Source organism: Calidris pugnax, unplaced genomic scaffold, assembly GCF_001431845.1.
Source record: "Calidris pugnax isolate Ruff unplaced genomic scaffold, ASM143184v1 scaffold150, whole genome shotgun sequence".
Classification (NCBI taxonomy): Eukaryota; Metazoa; Chordata; class Aves; order Charadriiformes; family Scolopacidae; genus Calidris; species Calidris pugnax.
Window position 1 is genome coordinate 917,207 of NW_015091300.1, and position 27,670 is coordinate 944,876.

At 48.5% G+C, this 27,670-nt stretch overlaps 1 protein-coding gene across 1 annotated transcript; it reads left to right on the forward strand.

The window, feature by feature from the left end:
* Positions 1-10,944: 10,944 nt before the first annotated feature.
* CFAP53 (cilia and flagella associated protein 53) lies at positions 10,945-26,252 on the forward strand. The gene is made up of 8 exons (XM_014960793.1): positions 10,945-11,045; positions 12,261-12,490; positions 14,569-14,742; positions 18,416-18,719; positions 22,325-22,543; positions 22,889-23,105; positions 24,844-24,946; positions 25,714-26,252. Exons 1-8 carry the CDS (start codon positions 10,989-10,991, stop codon positions 25,946-25,948), a joined length of 1,539 nt encoding a protein of 512 aa, XP_014816279.1. The 5' UTR covers positions 10,945-10,988; the 3' UTR covers positions 25,949-26,252.
* The last annotated feature ends 1,418 nt before the right edge of the window (positions 26,253-27,670 follow it).

Consider the following 27,670-nt stretch of genomic DNA (forward strand, 5'->3'; position numbering starts at 1 on the left):
ACTTCCTGTGTTCCCTCAGAGTCTCAAGTTGGGAAAACACCTAATTGCAAAATAATAATTAAAAAAAATAATACTAAGCTCAGCAAGTTGGCTTTGGATTGGGGCAAAAAGCACCAAAGCCGCGAGCCCCTCCAAGCTGTCCTCGGTTGCCAGCCCCACCAAACAGCCCCAGGAGAGACCTGCCACTCATCTCGTGCCAGTCATCAGGCCACAATTCCAAACCCTTGAAACCACGCTCTCCTGATGGGAAGGTGGTGGGACGCAGCTGACAAAACTCCACTTACACAAAGTCATGGGAGATGTGTTTCTGCTTGCCTTCAAAACACACCACGGGGCTGCTGGGCGGGTACAGTGGGAACAAGCAGCAGCAGAAATGCTCTGAAAAACGGTGGTTCTCTTACAGGGGGGGAAAATAAACCACCCTAAAGCCTGGGGAGGCCCCATCTGGAGCACTGGGTCCAGTTGTGGGCTCCCCAGTTCCAGAAGGACAGGGAACTGCTGGAGAAGGGACAGCAGAGGGCTACGAAGATGAGGAGGGGCCTGGAGATCTCTCTGCTGAGGAAAGGCTGAGGGACTTGGGTCTTTTGAGTCTGGAGAAGAGAAGACTGAGGGGGGATCTGATCAAGGCCTAGAAATCCTTCAAGGGTGGGTGTCAGGAGGATGGGGCCAGGCTTTTTTCAGTGGTGCCCAGGGACAGGACAAGAGGGAACGGGCACAAACTTGACCATCAGAAGTTCCACCTCAACATGAGGAGGAACTTCTTCACTTTGAGGGTGTTAGAGCCCTGGCAGAGGCTGCCCAGAGAGGTGGTGGAATCTCCTTCTCTGGAGACATTCCAACCCCACCTTGGACACGTTCCTGTGGGACCTGCTCTGGGTGGCCCTGCTTTGGCCTAAACCAATAGCCACTTGCAATCCCACGCGCTCAAGAGGGGATTCTGGTTTTCATGGCTTCTAAACCAGTAGCCACTTGCAATCCCACAGGCTCAAGAGGGGATTCTGGTTTTCATGGCTTTGTTTTAAAGTTATGTTAAATAAATACTCTCCTTAGAGTAGCCCAACCTCGAGCATAACTCCAGGCTTTTTTTTTTTTCTCCCCTAAAAACCAGCATGTATCCTAGAAAGCCTAAGTGGTGGGATGTCCTCCTGGAGACATCGCACAGCGGCGCAAAACAAAGAATCCTGCCCCAAACCCTCTGATTTCTAACGTTTAAACCTCTGCCTTGGGGTCACCGTCCTACTCAAACATCACAGAGCAGCAGCGAGGACAACGGGACCGCTCTCAGGAGAAAGCGCCACCACCCTTTTCACCCTTATTCTCCCCAAATTCAGACCCAGCCCTCGGGGCAAGAGCTTCTGCCAACTTCCAAGCTGAGCGTGGATGGATTTACCAGCTGCTGCCAAGCAGTTTGGGATCTGAACACCCTCTAGTTCAATATTTGCCTTCAGAACCACCCCACCTTCTTCAGAAGCTGTTGACAAGGCTCTAATCTGCCCTGAAATATTGCTCGTCGCCAAGAGGAAAGGGAAGGGACGCGGGCAGTGGGGCCACGTGCCTCTTCCTGGAAGGAAAAGGGCAGGTTGGGATTCTCCTGTCACAAAAGGACCCTCCCCAGCTCCACGGAAAAAGGAAACAGAGCCCGGCAGTGCTGACGTTTTGGGGAAAAATGAAGGAAATGCCCAGTTTGTAGATCAACCACAAGGAAGAGCCACTTTCTATTCCCCCTGGATAAAAGCGTCCTCCAGCTCTGAGCTTCTTGCAGAGGGGTGACAAAAATGGGACATCTCGAGCAGCTGGAATTATCAGAGGTGCCTTCAACAACATCAGACCTCCGGTTTTGGAGAGCTGTCAACTGTGAGGAGACCAAAGTTTGGAGCTGGATCCAGAACCCGGCCACCCAACAGGAGCCTTTCTACAGCCTTGGGGACAGCTGGGGACAAGCCAGACTCAGGTTGTTCCCCAGCAGCACGCAGGAAAGGGTAAGTTTCTCACATTGTATCTGCACCACCCATCATCATCTGAACACTTCCCCTTTCCTGACCACACAGCACCGACATCTTGGGTTTGGTTTTACCCATGAGGCCCCTACACACACAGCAAAGTGCATTTTCCTGAAAAACAATTAAACTCTCCTTCCTGATTTTGGGCAGAGCGGTTTTAAAACAAGGAGGAACTTTGTCCTTTCAAGTGGGTCACCCCAAAGTCCCCAAATCCAATACCAAGCCCTGGCATCACCCTGGCTAACACCCCTGGTTTTTTCTCTTTGGAGAATACCCCCCCATCCTTAATGGTGTTTCTATTGTCCCTTATCTCCAACACAACCTTGGCTATTCACTACCTTTTCAATTCCATCTAGGAATCCTCCTTCTTGGGATTTTAAATTTATTTTCCATCCTCCTTCTTGGGGTTTTTGAATTTATTTTTTAAGTATCCACCTGATTTCTCTCTGGCCGAGCGAGCGTTCCCAAAACTTCCATCACTGGCATTGTTGAAAATCAGTAGCTTTTCATCTCGGATGCAGCAAGGAAATAAATGAAAACAAATACTCCAAAATGCCCAAACCAGCCCAAATTACTCCTCAAAGCAGGGCCTCTCATCACTGGCATTGTTGAAAATCAGCTTTTCATCTCGGATGCAGCAAGGAAATAACTGAAAACAAATACTCCAGGATGCCCAAACCAGCCCAAATTACTCCTCAAAGCAGGGATGACCCTAATAGCCCCAAACACAATTAATTCATGCTCCTTGGAAACTCCTGGGTCATAAATCCAAAGATTTATGGAAACACCTGAGGTAAGGTGGAGAAGGGAGGTGGAGGGCAGTGCTGGGATATTCTCCACAGGGACCAGGTGGGAAGGCAAAGCCCCTCTCTGTTCTCCACTCAATGGAGCAGCCATCTGGAGTCCAATCCCAACCCAGAAACCACAATTCACACCTGGATCAAATGCACCCAGGCCAAGGATCTGGTGGGGAAATCCAAATCTGGTTTTCCTCACAGGTAGAGCATACCCTGCCATGGACCAGTCCTGGGCTTCTCCTCCTCCTTGGACAGTCCTGTTGCTGTCAAAAGATGGGATTCTGCTGTCTCCAATCCAATCTACAACCAGCTTGGGAAAGAACTTATCTTCATCCTTCTCTCCACTGTAGGGCAAGCAGAGTGATGCTGGGGACGTGCCCACCTCTCAGAGAAACCTGAGCAACCAGGACTTTCACTGCAGCGACACAAAAGGTGGCCTTTTGGTGATGAAGTCCCCAGGACAACTGCTGGAGAGACAAACCTTCTCTGGAAGCGGAGGCCCGTCTAGTGACAACGAAGCTGGAGGAGAAGGTGAGCGGGGCCAAGGGGCTAATGGCTGGATTCATAAAATCATGGAATGGTTTGTGTTGGAAGGGACCTTCAAGATCATCCAGTTCCAACACCCTGCCCTGGGCAGGGACACCTCCCACCAGACCAGGTTGCTCCAAGCCCCCTCCAACCCAACCTTGAACCCCTCCAGGGATGGGGCAGCCCCATTCAGCAGCTTTGGGATTAAAGGAGGGGAGTTAAATGAAAACCAACCTGGGAGGGTGTGTAGATCCCATTATATAGAAATAATAAACCATGAAACTTCCATCTAGTTTTAAAACTCCAAATTTCTTCCCTCGGAGCGCTTCACCTCTCTCCTTCAAGGAGCATCATCGCATCCCACCCCACCAAGTCCCCTCATGAGCCACTGCCAAGAACATCAAAGTCTCCTCTGACCCTTCTCCTCCCTCTTTTAGGTTCCTTGAGGACCTAGAAGAGGCCGACACCCGCTTATCAAAATAACCACCCACTTTGGGCCTAATTAGGAGGTGCTAAAAAGCCAAATTGCAGGTGGGAGGATCTCCACAGCTTGAAGCACCACCCTTAGGACCAGCTTCAGCCCATGCCTTGTTTGTGGGGGTAATGAGGACCTGCAGCCCCCCCCCAGTCCACCCCCCACAGCAGGATGACCCACAGATACGGTGCTGAGCCTGGTGGGTGAGAGAGAAGTTGTTTTTTCACCCCTTTTAGGAAACCCCTAATTTGTCAACCTACAAAAATCTTTCGCTCCTGCACAACGATAACCATCAGAGATCCAAAAGCAGATTTATTGCCTTTTTAGGCCATTTCTAAGCAATAATTTTCATCAAAGCACCGGCTGAATATGCAGGTGGGGAATTATTTCCCCAGAATAATATCCAAACTGGGCAAGATTTGCAGCCTGAGCACAAATCGCTCCTTTTAGAGGCGAAATCTAATGGTCTTTGCAAACCTTTTCCATAACCATCTGCAGCTTTCTATTTGGGACAGCCCTGACTGTTCAAAATGTTCTGAAAGTGCATAAAGTTGTTTTTTCACCCCTTTTAGGAAACCCCTAATTTGTCAACCTACAAAGATCTGTTCTCCTGCGCAATGAAAACCATCAGAGATCCAAAATGGTCTTTGCAACCCCTTTCATAACCATCTGGAGCTTTCTATTTGGGACAGCCCCGACTGTTCAAAATGTTCTGAAAGTGCATAAAAGAGGCTGTTCCTCCATCCCCACCCTCCTAAAACCTGAATTCCAGGTTCTGCAGTTCCTGAGGCAGGAATGTGATTACCACACTAATGGCCTCCGAACGCCACGGGCTTTTGGAGCTGCATTGCTCTTCCTGGGATATAAAACAAAACCAACACCACCACCCTAAAAACTCAAAGGGTTGCTCTGGGTCACCCCAAATTCAGAGCCTAGAGATGGGGAGGAAGGATAATTCCTGATTGGTGGTGGCTCCAGGTGACCTAAGAGCTTCAATCATGGTTAGAGAACTGAAAAGAAAGTACCAGGGAGACTTCTAGGAGGACGTAAGGTTGAGCTGGGGTGCACCTGAGCTGAAGCTCAGGGGGGATTTCCAGGTCCAACCAGCAGGATGTGGTGAGATCCTGTTATTTGATACAGAAACACGGCCTCCTGCCCCATTCTTGTGATTAGGGGGGGTCACCTGGACCACCTTGAGCTGAGCCCCCCCTAAAGCAGGGGGGTGAGCTACACCCCCCTTTTCCCCCCCTTCACGTTTTCTTTTTCGACTGCTTGTAACTAATTTACGAGGAAGCGATTTGCAAAGGCCTAATTGGAGCAAAACGGGGTTGGAACAAAATCTTCGGCCATTTTCCTCACCCCAAAAATGGGGGGGGGAAGCCCCCACGTCCTGCCCTCACCCCCTGCAGCCCAACAGCTGATCCATGACACGCTTTAACCACACGCCTTTAAAAACAACTACTTTAAAAAAAACAAACACCCTACGACATTAAAAACACCCCGAAAAAAAAAAAGAAAAGATCCCAAACACCGCTTTTTTTCTCCTTAAAACCCCCAAAGCTTCTTGTTCTTTAAAAAAAAGATCTAAACGTGGGGTTTTCTACACAAATTAAGGTCCCTTCTCACACCCACAAATGAAAAACACGATTAACTCTGGAAAAGCCGGCTCAGGGGCACGTCCCACAGCACCCTCTCCCTGTCCCCCACCACCCGGGACCTCAAACTGCCACCCCCCACGGGTGTCCGTGTCCCCCCCACCCCTGCCCCACAGCAGTACCCAGAAGGCGAGGCTCAGCAGCAGCAGCACGGTCTTGGAGGTGATGATGCCGCAGTCCATGGCCCTCAGCAGGAACTGGGGAGGGCGAGGAGGGCACCCGCCTTTGGGTCCCGCGTGGGGCCGCCCACGGAGCCGCCCCCGTAGCCCAACCCCTTTCCTTCCTTCCCACCCACCGATCCCTGCTGCCCTGGGCAGTTTCCCCAAACTTTTGGGGTTTTATTTCCACCTCCCCCTCCCTGCTTTCCAGGGAGGAAATATCAAAGCAAATTAGCGTTGACTTCGAGGCGGCTTTATTTTTTAACTTTGGCAACTTTTGGGCACTCAAAAGGAGTGTCTTCACCACTGAAATGGGATTTTAAAAGATGGAGATGAGATCTGGAGAACTTCTCTGGTGTGAGGGTGGTGAGAGCCCAGGTTGCCCAGAGAAGCTGTGGCTGCCCCATCCCTGGAGGGGGTTCAAGGGCAGGTTGGAGGGGGCTTGGAGCAACCTGGGCTGGTGGGAGGTGTCCCAGGACCACGGGGGGTGGAACTAGATGATCTTTAATGTCCCTTCCAACCCAAACCACTCCATGATTCCCTGAAAAACAAGCTGAAGGCGCGGGGCCAACAGCCAGGGAACCTCCAGCAGCCTCAACTGACCCAAACCCAACTCCCCCCCCTCACCTCGGATACAGGATGCGGCGATAACACATTCCCCGGCTTTTCCCCCTTCCCAACAAAAATAGACATGACCCAATTTCCTTCGGGGGGAGATAGATATGGATTTTGGAGGGGTTTTGCTGAAGCAGCTCTGCAGCAGGAAATCACAGAAAGGGAGACCCACGAATTTAAGCCGCTGCTGCGTCGAAAGGCGGCGGCCGAAATCGGAGAAATCCCCTCACAGAGAGCGGGGCGAAGCCCATCTCCAAAATTAAATTCCTTCAGGAGTAAAAACTGGGGGAAAAATCCAACCTTGATGACTGCTAGGGGAGCTCCTCTTGCCAATTTCTATTACAGCAACAAATATTAACGGGGTGTATCATTGTGGAGTATTTAATTTAACTAAAAATGAGCATTTCCACTTTTTTCTTCCAGCGAGGAAACTGCCCGGAAACTATTCATCTTTGGAATTTTGTGGGAATGATGGGTAATCTGGGGGAAATACCTTAAATTAGAATGAAAGGGCCAATTCTGAAGTTTCATTTTGAAGTTCCATCTCAACACGAGGAGGAACTTCTTTCCTGTGAGGGTGGCAGAGCCCTGGAAGAGGCTGCCCAGAGAGGTGGTGGAGTCTCCTTCTCTGGAGACATTCCAACCCCACCTGGTTGGGTTCCTGTGCAACCTGCTCTGGGTGGGACCTGCTTTGGAAGGGGGTTGGACTAGATGATCTCCAGAGGTCCCTTCCAACCCCGTATCATTCTGTGAAGCAGCAAGACTTTAACCTAGGGAAAGCATTAACCTGCTTGGCAAAGATGCTTAAAGCTTATAACACGGCTCTTAAAAGAACAAAATTCAGGGAACTACTTAGAAAACAAGAGCATTGGGTTTGGGTTAAACTAAGAGGAAGGAATGTTCACCGTCACCAGAAATCGCTTTTTAGCTAAAAAGAACCCAGAAATAATCTTTTAAGGAGATCAAAAAATTAGCACGAAGTTGAAAAAACTCAAAACTCAAATATTTTCACTTCCTTCTTAAATATTACCCGAGTTACACGCTCGGTTTTCCTCCCTGTCGTGAAAAAAAAAGTGTTTTGCAGGAACAAAGTTACATTTTCTCTTTTTTACAGAAGGAAAATAATTCCCACCCGGAATCCATCGAGCAGGTTCTACAGATGATGCTGCACCGACCCTAAAATCGGTGACTCCAGTGATTTCAAACCTCTGTTGTATCAACCCTGATTTTGGGAGAGGAATTGTGACCACGCCACCTGCTGACCAAAGACAGCCAGGTAGGACGTAGGTGATGGAACCCTGAGTAAAAGCAGATGAGGTTTTGGCTGTGTCCAACACAAGACTTAAACCAGTAGCTCTAGAGGGACAGGAATACTGGTAGCACTGGGAACTGCCAAGCACGGGCAGGAGGACAGAGTCTTCTCAGTGAAACCTGGATCATGCAGGGAGGAGGAGGAGAAGTTCTGGGCTCCCCAGTTCCAGGAGGACAGGGAACTGCTGGAGAGGGGACAGCAGAGGGCTACAGAGATGATCAAGGGACTGGAGCATCTCTCTGATGAGGAAACACTGAGGGATTTGAGTCTTTTGAGTCTGGAGAAGAGAAGGCTGAGGGGGGATCTGATCAAGGCCTGCAAATACTTCAAGGGTGGGTGTCAGGAGGATGGGGCCAGGCTTTTTTCAGTGGTGCCCAGGGACAGGACAAGAGGGAACAGGCACAAACTTGACCATAAGAAGTTCCATCTCAACATGAGGAGGAACTTCTTTCCTGTGAGGGTGGCAGAGCCCTGGCAGAGGCTGCCCAGAGAGGTGGTGGAGTCTCCTTCTCTGGAGACATTCCAACCCCACCTGGACACGTTCCTGTGGGACCCGCTCTGGGTGGGCTTGCTTTGGCAGGGGGTTGGACTAGATGATCTCCAGAGGTCCCTTCCAACCCCATGTCATTCTGTGATTCCCTGAAGTTTGCTGAGCAGGTCAGCTCTTGGGGCAGGGAGGCAGTGAAAGACCAAAGGAAGCATTTGAGAACTAAGTGCAGTTTCAGTGGTTGCATCCACCAAAGGGCAGCCCAAAAATACCAGCCGTGTTTCGTAACCATCTCCTCACGCTGGGATTATTCACCCCTCCTTGACGCTGTGGTCCCTTTTTGTGGTTACTCTTTGCTCTTTCAAGGCTGAAAGAAAGAAAGGAAAGCAACATCTCCTCTACTTCGCCCGTGGGCGTGGAGAAGGGAGAGCAGCTGATCTTCTCTCCCTCTCCCTTCCCCTCTGCGGGTCGGGACGGCGCCTGGCTCAGACGTGGCCAAGGAAGAGCTCTGATCTTCAAGCTTCTACATTTAAACCACCACAACGTGTCCACGCAGCAGATACCACCAGAGGACCAAACCTAGACCCGTCCCATCAGCTGGGAAGTTCAGGCATCTCTTTTCAGCTCCTCCCGGGCTCCACCTCAACGTTTCACACCAAGCTCAAGAGTTGATTAAACACGAAGGATTACTCAGCCGAAGGAAAAACTTTATTTTTCATCTGCATTTTTAATTTGGGTTAAAAAAGTATAAATTCTTAGAGCTCCGCTACTCACACGAACCACGGCAATGGAGGGCTGTTTGTGTGACTCTTCTATCTCCGTTCCTGACTCAGGCTGTCATGTGGTTGTGATTAAACAGCAAACCCTTCAAAAAAAACAACAAAACCAACAAAAAAAAGAATAAAACTACCCAAAAGACATAAAAACCAGGAGTCATGATTTCCCTACGCAATTAGAAGATCACCCGAAGGCGCTGGCAGGAAAGATTAGAGGGGAGCATGATCGGAGGAACCTAAGGATGGTCTGGAGTGTGTCCGGTGAGGAAACCCCCGGGGGAATCCAGAACCAGAGAGGAACTGGCAGCTTCTCAGAGCTTCTCCTGGGCCCAGGAAACCCAGGGCAGCTCTGGGGGCTGGAGAACTTTTGATCCTATGGAAGGAAAGGGCCTGGTGGGCCCAAGCACTGGTTCATGCAGCCACCACAATCCCACACGAAAGGAATAGGCAGACACTGCAGGACAAAGGTTTTGTCTTTTACGAGGGGTGGGGATGACTTTGGTTCCCTTAAATGGAGTTTGATTTTCTCCTAGAGGAAGAAGTTCAAGGTTTCTCCTCTACAAAGAAAAGGGGGATTTGTTCATCAGCTGATACCAATCAACTTCTTCAACTTCCTGCAAGAGCAGAAAGGCCCTACTGTCTCTGATGGGTTTTCCCACCCTGGATTTCACCCTTGAAAAACCAGCTCGGGTTTGTTGAGTTGCTCCAACTCATCACACGGTGCTGGCCTTCCCCAAACTCACGCAAACATTGGTGTTCTTCAGCCAAGCCCACACAGATCGTGCCCCGTCATCCCGTTATCTGGGTTCAGCAACACCAGCTGCATCTTTGCACTGATCCCTCTGAAGTAGAAGAGGAAAGAAAGGTGACTCTATCCCTTTGCAGAATCCCAGAATGATATGGGGTTGGAAGGGACCTCTGGAGACCATCTACTCCAACCCCCTGACAAAGCAGGGCCACCCAGAGCAGGCTGCACAGGAATGGGTTCAGGCGGGGTTGGAATGTCTCCAGAGAAGGAGACTCCACCACCTCTCTGGGCAGCCTCTGCCAGGGCTCTGCCACCCTCACACGAAAGAAGTTCCTCCTCATGTTGAGATGGAACTTCTGATGGTCAAGTTTGTGCCCGTTCCCTCTTGTCCTGTCCCTGGGCACCACTGAAAAAAGCCTGGCCCCATCCTCCTGACACCCACCCTTCAAGTATTTATGGGCCTTGATCAGATCCCCCCTCAGTCTTCTCCAGAGTCAAAAGCCCCAAGTCCCTCAGCCTTTCCTCAGCAGAGAGATGCTCCAGTCCCTTGATCATCTTCGTAGCCTCTGCTGTCCCCTCTCCAGCACCTCCCTGTCCTTCTGGAACTGGGGAGCCCACAACTGGACCCAGTGCTCCAGCTGGGGCCTCCCCAGGGCAGAGCAGAGGGGCAGGATGACCTCCCTCCACCTGCTGGTCCCACTCTTCCTGATGCCCCCCAGGATGCCATTGGCCTTCTTGGCCACCAGGGCCCATTGCTGGCTCATGGGAATCCTGTTGTCCACCAGGACTCCCAGGTCTTTCTCCTCAGAGCTGCTCTCCAGCAGGTCACCCCCAACCTGTCCTGGTGCAGGGGGTTATTCCTCCCCAGGTGCAGCACCCTACGCTTGCCCTTGTTGAATTTCACAATTAGAGCCATAAGTGTGTAATGAAATAAATGGAAGCTATCCTAGTTCAGGCACTGGGAACGGACCAGTGTCCCAGCACACACTCAGTGTGTGTTTTTATTTCCCCCTTTCCTCCCCCCAGGGGCGGCTCCAGACCCTGTCCCTCAGCAGGACGCCTACCAGGGGAGCCGCAGGGTTCATTGAGCGACCAACACCCCGACCCCATTCCGCCATTAAACCCTCCTTTTATACGCTTAAAACTCTTTTTTTTTTTTCCTCCAGCACTCACGGGGCGCAGCCTCCGCTCCTGCTAAGCGTCCCCGGCTCTCCACGGCGAACCAGGGAGACCTCCGTGGGCTCTGTCACCCCCAGGGAGCCGGCAGCCTCACCGCTCGCCCCTAAATCTCCTCAGGCCGCCATGATGGCCGCCCCGCCCTCCCCTCAGCCTCCCGCGCCTGCGCACGTCCCCGGCGTCATGACGTCACTTCCGCCGCGGCGCGGGGGTTGCCATAGCGACGCGCGGTGGCGCGGCCTAGTGGTCGCTGCGGCGGCCATGGAAGGCCAGCGGTTGCGGGAGGTGACCGGTGCTTTCCCGCTCTCCCTGGCCTTGGTGAGGGTCGCGGGTGGAGCCCGCTCCGCTCTCGGGGGTGCGGGGGCTTTGGGCGGTGTACGCTCTTGAATTGGTGTTCACCTAAACGTGAGGAGGAACTTCTTTCCCCTGAGGGAGCCTCTACCCGTGTGGGGCGAGGTTGTCCTTTTGGGGGTTTCAAAGCGGGGTTGTGGGGCTGCGTGAGATGTTTAGAGCCCCGTGGAGCTGTGATGGAGAGGGAGGTGGCTGGAGGTTACTTCTGGTGAGAACATTTAAGCGTAAAGCAAACATTCTCTTGGATATATAGGGTAATATTGAAGCTCTCGTCTGGGCACCTGAGACCCTTTCATGCTCTTGAACTGGTGTTCACCTAAACATGAGGAGGAACTTCTTTCCATTGAGGTGGCAGAGCCCTGGCAGAGGCTGCCCAGAGAGTTGGTGGAGTCTCCATCTCTGGAGACATTCAAACCCCACCTGGACACGTTCCTGTGGGACCTGCTTTGGCAGGGGGTTGGACTAGATGATCTCCAGAGGTTTCTTCCAACCCCATATCATTCTGTGATTCTGTGTTGTGCTCTTCAAGGGAAGGCTTGTAGGGATTTACCCTTAATTATCTTAAATTTCCATCATTTGGTGTTGTCACAGCATCCCAGATTGGAAGGGACCTCAAGGACCATCCTGTCCAACCTATCTTGGCACAAGGTGCCCCAGTGCCCTCTCCAGCTGAATCTTAAACCTGTCCAGCGATGGAGAATCCACCGCTTCTCTGGGGAGATCATTCCAATGGCTGATTGTTCTCACCATGAAAAACCTTCCTCTTGTGCCCCATTGGAATCTCACCTGGTGTAACTTGTACCCCTCACCCCTTGTTTTTCCACGTGACTCCTTGTAAAAAGGGAGTTTCCATCTTCTTTACAGTCACCCTTTAAATACTGCAATGTGGTGATAAGATCTCCCCTAAAGTTTCTATCCTCGAGGGTCAACAAACTCAATTTTTTCAGCCTTTCCTCACACATCAGGCTTCCCAGGCCTTGGATCAGCTTGGTGGCCCTTCTCTGGACCCTCTCCACCTTCTCCACATTTTTTTTTTCATAGAAGTGACCAAAACTGAACGTTGTATTCCAGGTGTGGCCTGACAAGCGCCACAAATACTTATTTGCTCATGAATTCAACTTAAAAACAAAGCCTGGAACGACCGATTATGTATTTACCACTGACATTTGTTTTCTCTTCCAGAAAGCCAAGCCTCCGAAGGAACAACCCAGCGAGAATTTCGTCTTCGCCTGCAGACAGAAAGAACAGGAGCTCCTGGAACACGTCGATTTGTTGAAGCTCTACAACCAGTTTCGCCACGTCTCCCAGTGGCACGAGCGCAACGAACGGAAATGGCTGCACTGCGCCGTGCAGAGAAAGGTGGAGGCCACGATGAGGGAATACCAGGCGGGGACAGATGAGAGAAGAGAGAGGTAGCAAACAAGTAGCTCCTACCAATATCTGCCGTGATATTTGCAGCTTAAAATACACCTGGAGGAATGATTATAGGGAAAAACAGCTTCCGACGTTACGCTGTGCGTTGGGGTGTGGAATTTGTTATTTGTTGTAACAGAAAGTGCTTATTTGTGGGCTTATTTGTTGGTCAGAGCAAACAGTAGTCGTTGGGGTCTTGTTATTAATCACTGAGCCAATCCCAGAATGATATGGGCTTGGAAAGGACCTCTGGAGATCATCTACTCCAAACTCCAACCCCCTTCCAAAGCAGGTCCCACAGGAACGTGTCCAGGTGGGGTTGGAATGTCTCCAGAGAAGGAGACTCCACCACCTCTCTGGGCAGCCTCTGCCAGGGCTCTGCCACCCTCAAAGTGAAGAAGTTCCTCCTCATGTTTAGGTGGAACTTCTTATGTTCATGTTTGTGCCCATTTCCTCTTGTCCTATCCCTGGGCACCACTGAAAAAAGCCTGGCCCCATCCTCCTGACACCCACCCTTCAAGTATTTATAGGCCTTGATCAGATCCCCCCTCAGTCTTCTCTTCTCCAGACTCAAAAGCCCCAAGAAGTGAAGAAGTTCCTCCTCATGTTTAGGTGGAACTTCTTATGTTCATGTTTGTGCCCATTTCCTTTTGTCCTGTCCCTGGGCACTAGTGAGAAGAAGCAGCGGTGTCCTTTTTCTGCCTTTCCTCCCTTCATACATGAAGATCCCCCTGAACCTTCTCTTCTCCAGGCTGAGCAGCCCCAGCTCTTTCAGGAGCCTTTTAGGAGAGGTTCTCCAGTCCCTCAATCATCTCACTGCCCCTTCGCTGGGCTCGTTCTGCTACGGCTGCATCTTCCTTGTACTGGGGAGCCCAGAACTGGTCCCAGCGCTCCAGATGAGGTCCCACCAGTGGGAGGAAGGTCCCACCAGTGCCGAGAGGAAGGATCACCTCCTGGAAGTGCTCTTCCTCCCATAACCCAAGATGCCGTTGCCCTACTTTGCCACAAGGGTGCATTGATGGATCACGATTCACCTCCTCGTCTGCCAGGAGCCCCTGGTCCCCTTTTCCATCAGAGCTGCTTTCCAGCCAGGGCTTGTTCCTTCCAAGGTGTAGGGATTTTGTTGAACTTGATGGGGTTTTATGAACTTTATATGGGATTTAGTTGCTTGAGAAGCCCCGTGGAAGGAGACTGTAGTGCTGGGAGGTATGGTTTAGTGATGATGCTCCTTGTTTGTTGTGTGGGTGTCTATTTTTGTCAGTTAGGTTGACGGTTGGACAAGATGATCTTTAAGGTCCCTTCCAACCTAGAAGATTCTGTGATTCTGTGAAGAGCGTGCGACTCAGTTTCCAGAATTAATCCCTCTTTGGCTTTGCTGCTGTAATTCCACACTTGAGAAGCCCCGTGGAAGGAGACTGTGAGGTGAAAAGAGTGCAATTCAGTTTCCACAATTAATCCCTCTTTGGCTTTGCTGCTGTAATTCCCACCAGCAGTTCCAGCTCATCCCTGTTGCCTAAAAGTGAGAGTGATTTCCCAGAGGCCTCCGTAGCGTTTGGGCTGGAATTAGTGAGTTTGTGGATTCCTTCGCTTCACCTTTCTTACTGCTGGGATTAATAGAGAGGTAAACAGTAGTGTATTTAAAAATTGCCAATTTGTCATAATTTTCAAAGATCTTTCTTGGAAAGAGTTGAGGGAGTGATGCTAAAAATAACAAAAGGTAGTTTGGGAGAAGGTAGAATTATAGCTGCTTAGAAAAGGGTGGTAAATCCCAGGGAGGGATGAGGCTGAAGGATAACGACAGTAAAAGATCAAATTGATATCAACTGGTGACAAATGTAGCCTAAAAATGAGAAGAATTTGTTTAACTGAAGCTGGAAAGCAAAATTGGAAATGGGTTTGTGAGATCAGGAGCTTCAAACCTGCCAGGATAGAATATCTCCTGTTCTGCTGGAAGATTTTCTCCGTGGGCACGACAGGAATGATCCTGGAGTTAAAATTTGATGTTTCCAGGAAATTAGAACTTTATCATTCAACAGAAATACTGTTTTAGCTTTTATTTTAAATGGTTTCATTCCAGGCTTCGCGAGCTTCTGGAAGCGGAAGAATGTCGGTACCTCACGGAGATGGAAGCCCTGGAAGAAACGGTACTGGAGAAACAAATGAAGATGAGGAAGCGAGTGAAATTACTGCGAGAGAAGAGAGAAAAAGAAAGACAACAATTAGTGGCTGAAAAACGAGAGCAGCAATTCAGGTGTGTTACAAAATGGTAATGGTTCTACTCCAGCTTTCGCTTACTGGAGTGAAAAGGGTTCACAGAAGGTTAATTTGGCCTAAATCATGCTAATTAAGATAACACAGTAAAGAGCCTTGAAAAGTTAAGATTGTCCACAAAGACACAGTTTTATTTATTGCATGTTTTTCACAGAATCCCAGAATGCTATGGGGTTGGAAGGGACCTCTGGAGATCATCTCCTCCAACCCCCTGCCAAAGCAGGGCCACCCAGAGCAGGTCCCACAGGAACGTGTCCAGGTGGGGTTGGAATGTCTCCAGAGAAGGAGACTCCACCACCTCTCTGGGCAGCCTCTGCCAGGGCTCTGCCACCCTCAAAGTGAAGAAGTTCCTCCTCATGTTGAGATGGAACTTCTTATGGTCAAGTTTGTGCCCGTTCCCTCTTGTCCTGTCCCTGGGCACCACTGAAAAAAGACCTGCCCCATCCTCCTGACACCCACCCTTGAAATATTTATAGATGTTCATCAGATCCCCCCTCATCTTCTCTTCTCCAGACTCAAAAGCCCCAAGTCCCTCAGCCTTTCCTCATTAGAGAGATGCTCCAGTCCCTTGATCATCTTTGTAGCCCTCTGCTGTCCCCTCTCCAGCAGTTCCCTGTCCTTCTGGAACTGGGGAGCCCAGAACTGGTCCCAGTGCTCCAGATGGGGCCTCCCCAGGGCAGAGCAGAGGGGCAGGATGACTTCCCTCCACCCGCTGGTCCCACTCTTCCTGATGCCCCCCAGGATGCCATTGGCCTTCTTGGCCACCAGGGCCCATTGCTGCCTCATGGGCATCCTGTTGTCCACCAGGTCTTTCTCCTCAGAGCTGCTCTCCAGCAGGTCAGCCCCACCCTGTCCTGGTGCAGGGGGTTCTTCCTCCCCAGGTGCAGCACCCTGCACTTCTTCAAGAGTCCCAGCTGCAGCGAAGGTTTTAATTCAACCTCAAATTCTCTGCCAAACCTTCTGGATGCTGAGCTGAGCAGCATCTTTTGAAGACATTAAGATTTTTGGGTGTTTATCAGGCCCGGAGGCCTTGGCACGGACTCTGATTTGTTCAGTTCTTGGAAATCTGGTTTGTTTTTCATCCCTTCCTTTGGGCATAAACTCTTTATTAACTAATTTCACAGATAAATGTCAGTTTCTTAGATGTGGGGTTCATCGATTGAGGCAGATGTTAAGACAGCTTCTAAATTTACATCCTGGCTTGAAAATACGGCCCTTGCCATTTATAATTCCTAGGTTTTTTTCCCTACCCACGCACAAAGCGGGTGAAATTAACTTTTAAAATTATTGAGAGGAGACACTGATGGAGCCTTTTTTATTTTGTACTTGTAGCTTGTTTTATGTGCCAAGGAGAAGGGGTTCAGCTTGTGATTTTGACACCTAAAATTGGGTGTCTAAGCGTCGTTATCTTTATTTTCAGTGGGAATTTGAAATCCTGCTCTACTCAGTAGATCTTCATTGGGATCAGGACAGTTCAAGGAACCTAATGCCATCCTGAAGTAGGTATAGGTTGATCTTCCAACTGAACTGCACCCCAGCCTCTGCTAATTGCATTGATTAGGTTCCTGTTGATTAGAATGGGAATTTAGTTTACATGTAGATTCACATTAAGATGCCTAATTTTAGATATTTTAATCACAAAGTGCTCCAGGCCCTTAATCATCTTGAGGAGGGACTGTTTATGAGGGAGGGGAGTCATAGGATGAGGGGGAATGCTCCAGGCCCTTAATCATTTTGAGGAGAGACTGTTTATGAGGGAGGGGAGCCATAGGATGAGGGGGAAGGGTTTGACCCTGAAAGAGGGGAGATTGAGATGAGATGTGGGGAAGAACTTGTTTGGTGTGAGGGTGGTGAGACCATGGCCCAGGTTGCCCCGAGAAGCTGTGGTTGGAGGGGGCTTAGAGCAACGTGGTCTGGTGGGAGGTGTCCCTGCCCAGGGCAGGGGGTGGAACTGGATGGTCTTTAAGGTTCCTTTGAACCCAAACCATTCTATGATTCTAAAAATATGTTTACTTATTTATAAATCATATATTTGTAGCCTGAGGATATACGTTTAACAGCTTCTCACTGGTGATGCTGGTCAGGAAGGGTCCGTTGTGACAAGGTGACAGAGTCCTGGGAGCACCACTGGAATTTATTTTCCCAAATAACTGGGGGAAAGGGAGTAACGACGGTTTCTTTGGGAAGTGCTTCCGTACGGGCACGGTTTTCCTGTTAAGAAGCTTAGGGAGATGGCAAAGTGAGGAAGAAAAACCAGCCATCTGGGGCAGCAGATGTTTAGAGGTTGTTGGAAAAGCTGCTTTGAAGGAATTATTTGGATGAAATCAAGCAATTACGGGGTTATTTGATATTAAAATTCTAACCACGCCCAACTTTTCTTTAACTTCTCTTCCCCCCTGAGACTTCAATTCAATTCAGATTGGGAAAAAAAGTAACTCGGTCTTTATTCCTTGGCTGCTGAAAGAACTTTGAACCTGTTGTGTTAAGGTAATAGAGTTATTTCTATATAAATATTTATAGATAAATAAATACTTAAAAACACTTCAAGGGTGGGTGTCAGGAGGATGGGGCCAGGCTTTTTTCAGTGGTGCCCAGGGACAGGACAAGAGGAAATGGGCACAAACTTGACCATAAGAAGTTCCACCTCAACATGAGGAGGAACTTCTTCACTTTGAGGGTGGCAGAGCCCTGGCAGAGGCTGCCCAGGGAGGTGGTGGAGTCTCCTTCTCTGGAGACATTCCAACCCCACCTTGGACACCCTCAGCCTTTCCTCATAAGAGAGATGTTCTTGGGAAAAATCTTCATTGTCTGCTCGTTTCACACTTTGATTTAAGAAAAATCTGCACCCTGGGTATAGAAAAGAATTAAATTGCTTGTGTATTGTTCAAATTAAATATCATTTGAGAGCGTACGTTGATCTCAATAGTGCTTTGTTTGCAAAAATCAAGGCAGAATCTCTAAATAGTCGCGTGTTCTTCAACTGAAGATAAACATCTGCTGATTTGCAGCTCAATTGCAGGGAGTAAATGAAAAATTGAAAGCCCCATTTACTCGATTGACTTTGTGGCTTCTCCAGATTTTTATTGCAACTTTCCAGCATCATCCCACAAAACTTCATTAAAAAAAAAATGGAATAAATTTCTAGAGGTTCCTGTTCAACTGTGTGACCTGAATTTCCGCTCTTGGAGTATTTTTTGAATATGAATGAGCTTTCAAGTGACTAATAAACCTCGTCTGAGATTTATTTTGAATAAAGAACAACCTACACATTTGAAGAAGCGTAGCGTGCATGTGCTTTATATGTTAAAAAAATTATATCTATATAAAACCGTGCACAATGCATATTCCAACTATATATATGTTATATAAATACACATTAGATGTATAAAATATTTATATCTTGGGCATGTGTGTAAATATATATTTAGAAATGCAAATGTGGGACCTGCTCTTCAACTCATTAATGTCAAAATCTCCATCAAATGGTGTTCTCTGGGATGCCTTATGCCTCCCAGGAGTCAGTGTCAGCCCACACTTCGGCATCCTGAGCTGTATTTCTCCAAATATTTACGTGTTGGGAGCCTTCCTCCATCACACACCTCCAAATTTGCTTATTTTAAGACTTATTTTTAAACTTCTACGTTGTCTTTCAGAGACCAATGCGAGGAGTTTCGCATCCAGTGGACGAAGAAGCAGCAGAAGGAAGTGTTTGAAGACCAGCTGGCCCAGGTAGCTCTGAAGGAGGAACTGAGAAAGCAAGAGGAGGAGGAGGAGCAGATGCTTGCAGAGCTTTGGAAAGAGGACAGCTTGGCCAGGGAAAAGCAGGAGGCCATGGAGATGCAGAAAGCAGCAGAACAGAAGAGGGAAATGCTGAAGGTGCTCGATGCTCAGGTAGCGCTGCTCAGCGCTCACAGAGAGGAGGAGAAGAGGCTGAAGGAGGAAGAAGCTCGATTGCTGGTAATTTCCATCTCATTCTTAATTCAGGCTTTTATACGAGGCCCTCCTAACGATGGGCTTACAAGACATTTAGATTAATCCATCCCTTATTTGTATCTTCACTGATTCCATTAGTACCCGAGCCTGTCCTATTACCCTAAGCCTCTTTTCCAGAGCTCTGGTAAACTCATTCCTGTTTACAGAGGGAAATACATCTTGGGCAACTTAGCATTGTAAAGCCTGAGCCCAACTGCAGCTCCCAAACGACTCCTCTCAGCCCTTTCTCCCATAGCTTTTTCCCAAATCCCAGCTCCAAGGCTCAGAGCACAGGCAGCCAAACCCCTGCGGGGAGCTTGCAGAGCCTGTTGGTGCACTCAGGACCCTGACACATACAGGATGAGACACATTTCTATGAAAAAATCCTAACTGCTGACTTAATTTCGGAATCTACAGCCATTATTTTTATTTTTTTTTTAACAAATTAGCAAGCAGTGCCTAAGTGCTGTCACCTCTTAGCGCTGGCTGCTGTTGTGCTTCATGTCATGGGAGGCATTTGGCCTTGGCCAATGTTTCAGAGAATCACAGAATGGGTTGGGTTGGAAGGGATCTTAAAGGTCATCTTGTTCCAACCCCCTGCCCTGGGCAGGGACAACTCCCATCTTGTTCAAAGCCCTCTCCAACCTGGCCTTGAACCCCTCCAGGGATGCGGCAGCCACAGCTTCTCTGGGCAACTTGGGCAAAGAAGTTCTTCCCTCCCAGCAAAGAAGTTCTTCCCCACATCTCATCTCCACTCCATCTCCCATTTTTCAATTTAAAACCCTTCCTCCTCATCCTATGGCTCCCCTCCCTGATCCAGAATCCCTCCCCAGCTTTCCTGGAGCCCCTTGAGGGACTGGAAGGGCAGAGTTGTGGACTATTTGGGCTTCAAATAATTGCTCCATCACACAGGTGCATAGAAACATAGAAAGCTTAGAGTTGGAAGGGATCTTAAAGACCAGCAAGTTCCAACCCCCTGCCCTGGGCAGGGACACCTCCCACCAGACCAGGTTGCTCCAAGCCCCCTCCAACCCAACCTTGAATCCCTCCAGGGATGGGGCAGCCACAGCTTCTCTGGGCAACCTGGGCCAGGCTCTCACCACCCTCACACCAAAGAAGTTCTTCCCCACATCTCATCTCCATCTCCCCTCTTTCAGTGTCAAACCCTTCCCCCTCATCCTATGGCTCCCCTCCCTGATCCAGAGTCCCTCCCCAGCTTTCCTGGAGCCCCTTGAGGGACTGGAAGGGGCTCGAAGGTCTCCCCGGAGCCTTCTCTTCTCCAGGCTGAACCCCCCCAACTCTCTCAGCCTGTCCTCACAGCAGAGGGGCTCCAGCCCTCCCAGCATCTCCATGGCCTCCTCTGGCCCCGCTCCAACAGGTCCATGTCCTTCTGCTGTTGGTGGCCCCAGAGCTGGAGGCAGCCCTGCAGGGGGGTCTCCCCAGAGCGGAGCAGAGGGGCAGAATCCCCCCCTGGCCCTGCTGGCCACGCTGCTGGGGATGCAGCCCAGGATGGGGGACACTTTCTGGGCTACCAGCACATGTTGGTGGCCACTACCCTCTTTTTTCCCCCCCTCTCTCCCCGGTCAGGCTCGCTGTAGCGGTGCTGGTTTTAGAGAGACTTGAAATTTCACAATATTCTGCGTTGATTTCATGAGTTATGGGACAATATTTAGTTCAGACTCAAGTCATTTTGCAGCTATTTACACCTCAGGATTGAACGATCACTCAGGGTATTCTTCTAGCCACTAGAAGTTGATGTTGGCAAGGCATAGACTCCCCTATTTTTTAAAGATAATGACAATAATTAATCTTAAGCTCTGAAAATCCCGGCTGTAAAACAGTAGAGTCCTTATTCCTAGCTAGACCGGAATGTTTCACATATGTAAAAACATGCAAAATGAAATTATTTTCTTGTAACAACTTTTAAGGCACTGCCAAACCTCCCGGGCAAAGAACTCTTCTATTTAACTGGCCTTTAAACAAAAAAAAAAAGCTATAGAAGACTTTGTAGCTTCCCCTGAAGACATCTGCCGTGGGGTCTGGCAAGGAGATAAATTTCTGGTGGTTTAGTGTCTGAGAAAAAGCTTTCTTTAAAGTGTCCATAAAGGAGAGTTTCTGTCTTGAAAACGGGAGGTAATGGTTTCTCAGCAGAAGAGGGAGGTGACAGATGGCCTCGTTACAAGAGTTGGTATCTCTAATGAGCAGGGGTTTCATCTTTCAAGACCTGTTTCTGAGATCTGTAGAGAAGTTAACGATGGGCACACACTGTTTTATGACTCTGTTTGAGCTCAGTTCTGCTTATAAACTTATCCAAATGCAGGACATCCAGGAATTAACGCTAAATTACTTCGTTAACGCTACTTTGGGATTTTTTTTGGGCTAAATAATCTTGAATGTACATCCACCTGTTCAATCTTGACTATACATTTGCTATATTTCATTGTTTCTGTCCTAAGAACTCAGCTTTACTGTTTTTCTGCTCTTTCAAATATAAAGGGGAACGGTTTGAAGTGATGGAAATTCACAGAATCCCAGAATGCTATGGGTTTGGAAGGGACCTCTGGAGATCATCTAGTCCAACCCCCTGCCAAAGCAGGGCCACCCACAGCAGGTCCCACAGGAACGTGTCCAGGTGGGGTTGGAATGTCTCCAGAGAAGGAGACTTCACCACCTCTCTGGGCAGACTCCTCCAGGGCTCTGCCACCCTCACAGGAAAGAAGTTCCTCCTCATGTTGAGATGCAACTTCTTATGGTCAACTTTGTGCCCATTTCCTCTTGTCCTGTCCCTGGGCACCACCAAAAAACACCTGGCCCCATCCTCCTGACACCCACCTTTAATTATTTCTAGGCCTTGATCAGATCCCCCCTCAGTCTTCTCCAGACTCAAAAGCCCCAAGTCCCTCAGCCTTTCCTCAGCAGAGAGATGCTCCAGGCCCTTGGTCCTCCTTGTAGCCCTCTGCTGTCCCCTCTCCAGCAGTTCCCTCTCCTTCTGGAACTGGGGAGCCCAGAACTGGTCCCAGTGCTCCAGCTGGGGCCTCCCCAGGGCAGAGCAGAGAGGCAGGATGACCTCCCTTCAACCTGCTGGTCACATCTTGATGCCCCCCAGGATGCCATTGGCCTTCTTGGCCACAAGGGCCCATTGCTGCCTCATGGGCATCCTGTTGTCCACCAGGACTCCCAGGTCTTGTTCCTCAGAGCTGCTCTCCAGCAGGTCACCCCCAACCTGTCCTGGTGCAGGGGGTTCTTCCTCCCCAGGTGCAGCACCCTACACTTGCTGATACTGATTTCTCTGAAGAGATGACTCTTTTTATCCACTTGAAATATTTGGAGAACATCAGGTGTTCCGGTGTTTGGGTATTGAAGCGCGTGTGATAATTAAAGAGGAACAATCCCGAGTTCTAATGAATGATACGCTAAAACGTTCATGCTTTAACAGGTCTAATGGATGACGCTAATTCTCTCGTGTCGGCAAGAGAAGCTTCAAATATTTATCTCTGCTTTTCAATGTTTCAATTAAACTAATTGTAGCCATCGCTTAATTTGATGTGATGCGCTGATTTTACCAGCCGGCTTTTTTTTACCATTTGTAGGAAGAAGAGCAGCAACAGCTTAAGAAAGAAAAGGAGGAACTTCAGATGGAGAAGCTACGGAAGCAGAAGGAACGCAGGGATATGTTGCTCGGCGCGGTTCAGGACAAGCAGAAACGTCTTAACGAAGAAAAACAAGACGAATTCGCTCTGGACATGAAGATCTTGGAAAAATCTCTTCAGGATCCTCAGGAGGTCACCGAGGAGAAAAAGAAAAGAAAAGTAAGGGCTAGAGGTGTTAATTGTGAAGTTGTGGGGTAATATCTCATCTAGATTAATTATGTGGCCCTTAGTAAACAGCGTGGTATAAATGAGATCAGACACAAGTCCTTTTCCCTCAACAAATTGATTCTGTTGAATACTTTTTGTTTCATGGACCTGATTTATTAAAGGAAGGGAAGTAAATATTTCACTTATTCTAATTAACACTAAGAACCAGTTTTCAATCTTTAATAGCTGGATCTATAGATGCAAAACCTCACGTTAAATATCTCGGAGATGCCATGAAACACCTGTCACTTTTTGGAACTCATTCACTCAGATCTGCGTGTGTCTGTGTGTTTGCAGCAAGAGCTGCTGAAGGAGCAACAGACTTACCTGGCACACCTGGCTCAGCAGCTGGAGGAGGAGAAAGAGCGAGAAAAAGAAGTGGACAAGCTCATCGATGAAGAGATCGCGAAGGTTTGGGCCAAGAAGGCGGAGCAGATGCGATTAGAAAAGCAGGCTAGAAACCAGCTGCTGAAAGATGTCCTGGATACAAGACAACTGCAGGTGGAGGAGAAGGGTAAGTAGAAACAGCTCGCTCTCTGTGCATCCAACCCACTGACAAAGGCTTGACAAAGGCTGAGGGACTTCTTGGGGCTTTTGAGTCTGGAGAAAACTGAGGGGGGATCTGATCAAGGCCTATAAATAATTAAAGGTGGGTGTCAGGAGGATGGGGCTGGTCTTTTTTCAGTGGTGCCCAGGGACAGGACAAGAGGGAACAGGCACAAACTTGACCATAAGAAGTTCCATCTCAACATGAGGAGGAACTTCTTCACTTTGTGGGTGGCAGAGCCCTGGAAGAGGCTGCCCAGAGAGGTGGTGGAGTCTCCTTCTCTTGGGGACTTGGGGACAATCTTGGGGACTTGGGGACTTCTCTTGGGCTTGGGGACAATCTGCTCCTTCTCGGTGAGGATCATCTCGATGTGACAAGGGGAGCTCATGTAAGGGTTGATGCGACCGTGAGCCCGGTAGGTGCGACGACGCATTTTGGGAGCTTTGTTGACCTGGATGTGCTCGATCACCAGAGAATCCACGTCCAGACCCTGGTGGGGAGAGGGAGAAAGGTAAAACTTGGGAGTTTTCTCCTAAAATAAATAATCTCCAAGGAATTAGGGCTACAGAGATGATGAGGGGCCTGGAACATCTCTCTGACAAGGAAAAGGCTGAGGGACTTGGGGCTTTTGAGTCTGGAGAAGAGCAGACCAAGGGGGGATCTGATCAAGGCCTAGAAATACTTCAAGGGTGGGTGTCAGGAGGATGGGGCCAGGCTTTTTTCAGTGGTGCCCAGGGACAGGACAAGAGGAAACGGGCACAAACTGGAACATAAGAAGTTCCACCTAAACATGAGGAGGAACTTCTTCACTTTGAGGGTGGCAGAGCCCTGGCAGAGGCTGCCCAGAGAGGTGGTGGAGTCTCCTTCTCTGGAGACATTCAAACCCCACCTGGACACGTTCCTGTGGGACCTGCTCTGGGTGGACCTGCTTTGGCAGGGGGTTGGAGTAAATGATCTCCAGAGGTCCCTTCCAACCCCACATCATTCTGTGATTCATTCTGTGAAAGGTGGAGGGAGCCAACACGCTGCTTTTGGGATCTGGCCCCACATGCACTGGTGTGGACAACAATCCCTGAACCCGCTTCTCAAACTGCCCTCCTACAGGCATTCCTTACACTAATTTCCCGTTGCTGCCAGCAAAGTAAGGATTGCATCAGCAAACAATCATTATTATTAATTATATTATAATTATGATGAAGTTCTGAATGTGAAATCTCGCCTATTCTGATTGGGTAAAAAACCAAATAAGCTGAGAAGACACTTGCTGTTGTTTTGTGTTTCTCTTCAGAAGCAAGAAAGCTCAGGCTCGTTAATTAGATTACTTGGCTTGAATCCAATCCCTTCAAGCTTAGCAGTGCTGTTACCTTCTAAGATGTGTTTTTCATGGAATCATAGACTTGTCCAGGTTGGAAGGGACCTTTCAGATCATCGAGTCCAACCATCAACCTAAAAATCAAAAACCCATCACTAAGCCACGTCACTAAGCTCTACGTCAACCCGGCTTTTAGCCTGATAAGAACCATGTCACTAAGCTCTACGTCAACCCGGCTTTTAAATGCCTCCAGGGATGATGCCTCAACCACTTCCCTGGGCAGCCCGTTCCAAGGCTTGACAACCCTTTCCATCAAGAATTTTTTCCTCATGTTCATCCTAAATCTCCCCTGGTGCCACCTGAGGCTGTTTTGTTTTGGTTTGGTTTTTTCAGTGCAGAGAAATGCGAAGGAGCAGGAAGTACTCGCTCAAGAGAGGAAGTTATTAGCTGAAGCAATCACAGAACTCAAGCGCGTAGAAGACGAAAAATATGCCAGGTATTTTTCTTTTCTGCCATCAGTTCATTTCGTATCAATCTTTTAAACTTGTGAGGAGGCTAATTCTCATTTTTAGGTAACTCTGAAGAGCACTGAGTGGGCTGTCTTCTGTTCAGAGCTCCGAACTGCTCGATAGCAGCCCTGTTATACCGCAGCGGGTATGAAATCGTTAATTCTGCTCTCATCATCCAAATAATGGTGTGTTATTATTTTATATATCTCCTTGTTTTGGTCTTTTTGGACCATCGCGCGACTTCCATCCATTGTCTTAATTAAATACATGCTCTGGGCTGTTATTAGGAGTGGCAGAAGTTTGGGGAGGAGGGTTAATGACAGGTTGGTTGGTTAGTTAGCCGGGAGAATGAGTGCGTTCAGGCTTGTTGCTAAACCCCACCCACACGCAGCCCTTAAACAATCCACACACAGGGGGTTCTCCTTACCTTGCAGTTCCTCGGGGGGAGAACAACTTACACGCAGTAGCCCAAATGTTCCTCTGGGTGTCACGCGAAGCCTTGGGCAAAGGGCCTCCATTTCCCTTTACTCCTCCCCTTTCTCCCTCTTCTCCGTGACTCCGATGAGTCTCGAGGAAGAATGGAAGAAATTATTTCTCCCTTTTCCATCCTCGTATCATTCCATGACTCCGTAAAGGTGGCTGCAGGAACCAATCTGAGCTAGGAAGGGGCTGAGACCTGACGTTCTCATTCTCCATCCTCTCACCATCACCTAAAAGGAGTTTCAGAAAGAAACTATTTCTATGTCGTTTTCAGAAAAATAAAAGAAGCCAAAGAATATCAAGAGCAACTCCGGGCTCAAATCGCCTCTGAACGACAGGCCCGTGACGCCGAGGAAGAAGAGAAGCGGCAAGAATACGCGTCGTGTCTAGCAGCAGAGAGAGCTTACCAAGAAAGGGTACAGGCCCTTCTGTCTCGTGAAAAACCAGCAAAAATCCACCCTTTTAGAAGAGAACTCATGTCTAACTCTCAAGAAGATAATTTACAATGATTTCTTTCTTTTCTTTAGCTCACTCGGTTGCCTTAAAAAATTGTTTTCTAAGGGTGTTTTTAACTGAGTTAGTGGACTCCTCTCTGCTGCGATGCTCAAAATACTTAACTGGGAAATACAAGAAACATGGTATTTTTAAAGGTTGTTTTTCATGGCTTTTGGATTTTCTGTGACAAAATGACCGATCCGAATCAAAACGTGTGACATTTTAATCCAAGAATACTGTGTGTTCTCCGCAGTAAACGTGAAGGATATGTAGGCATTCTTTAAAATCTTCTATTAAAAATGCCTTTCAAACTGCAAATATTTGCAAAACCTTTTTCTTTTTGTATTTAGACAGAAAGCACCTGGTGACTCATCCTTATTTTCCTTGTTAAATATAAAACTCTGAATCTGTTTCACTATGGGCTTAGATGGTAAAGAGCTGATATTGCTTTGCATGTATTTTAGTTGCTATTGAATGATCTGTGGGATATGAGGGTCCCAAAACAAAATTGAGAGCTCTGCTTGGACAGATTTAGTCGTCCAGGCATTTGGAAATGCTTTCTTTTCTATCTTGCATTTTTCCATTTGAGCCTTTGCTCCTTCTTACCTGCAGATGTTTCTCTTTCCTCCTTCAGCTTTGACCATCTTTCCTCCAGCCCCTGCTTTGCCGCTCTTTTCTTCTCCAACTTCCATCCCTCCAACCTTTTCCTTTCAGTGTTGACTCCCAGGACTCGTGCGTTTGAAGGGATGTGGAGAGAAGCTGATAAACAGTTGGGATGAAAGCCCCAGCTCCCAGGCTTGGGAATGTTCTCAGCTGGAGAAAGAACAATTCATTCTTGGAATGAATTCTTGGAATCGCCTCATCTTCTTGGTTTAAAGCAAGTTGTGATTTGAGCAGAGCAACTTAGTTAATTACAGGTGGACAAATTCACACCATCCAGACAAGTGACCGGACACGGCAGAGCGGAGCTTCTTCACGTCTTGGTCCTTCCATCCCTTGTATCCAAACAGGATCAGTCTCCTAAAGCCTGAAAAGAAACATTTATAAACGTGAAAACATTGCAAACCAGGAAAGGTGGGTTGTTAGTCGGGATGTCAAGCCCTTGCATTGCTTTTTAGCAGCCATCTCCCAAGCCACACGGAGGATTTCAGACCCGCTCCTTCTATTTTCCAGGTGGGAAAGGCCATCCTGGATAGTGGGAATAGTTTCATCAGGCCAGAGAGCTCAGGTAGTCAGAGGTCTCTGCTCTCGCCGCTGGGTCAAATTAGCAGAATGATTAAGAGATTAATTTCCTGCTCTGCCACAGACTCCCTGTGGAGTTTTTTTTCTTCACTACTGTGACCCCTCTCTGAAAAATGAACATAACAGCACATTCAGAATTCCAAGATTAATTAAAGTGTGTTATTAAAGGCTGTGACATTGTCGTTGGGTGCACCTAATATGAGAGAGAAAAAGCACCACGTCGGTGAGCTCGGTGAATTTGAGCCACCCAGAACTGTAATAAATCATTTTTTTTAATAAAGTAATAACTCGGAAGAAGTGGTCATCAAGCATTTATAAAGTGTCTGAGCTCCTGCTCCTGGAGGCAAAATTCCTCTGCAACGAATATGAAGTTTGCACAAAAATAAAAGATCATACTGGAAGAGGTTTGACTTCAGCAGAAATAAATATCCCATGGGATAACGGGCAACAAAACTCTTCCGAGAGGAAACTTGTGGTCGATGAACGTGTTGCTG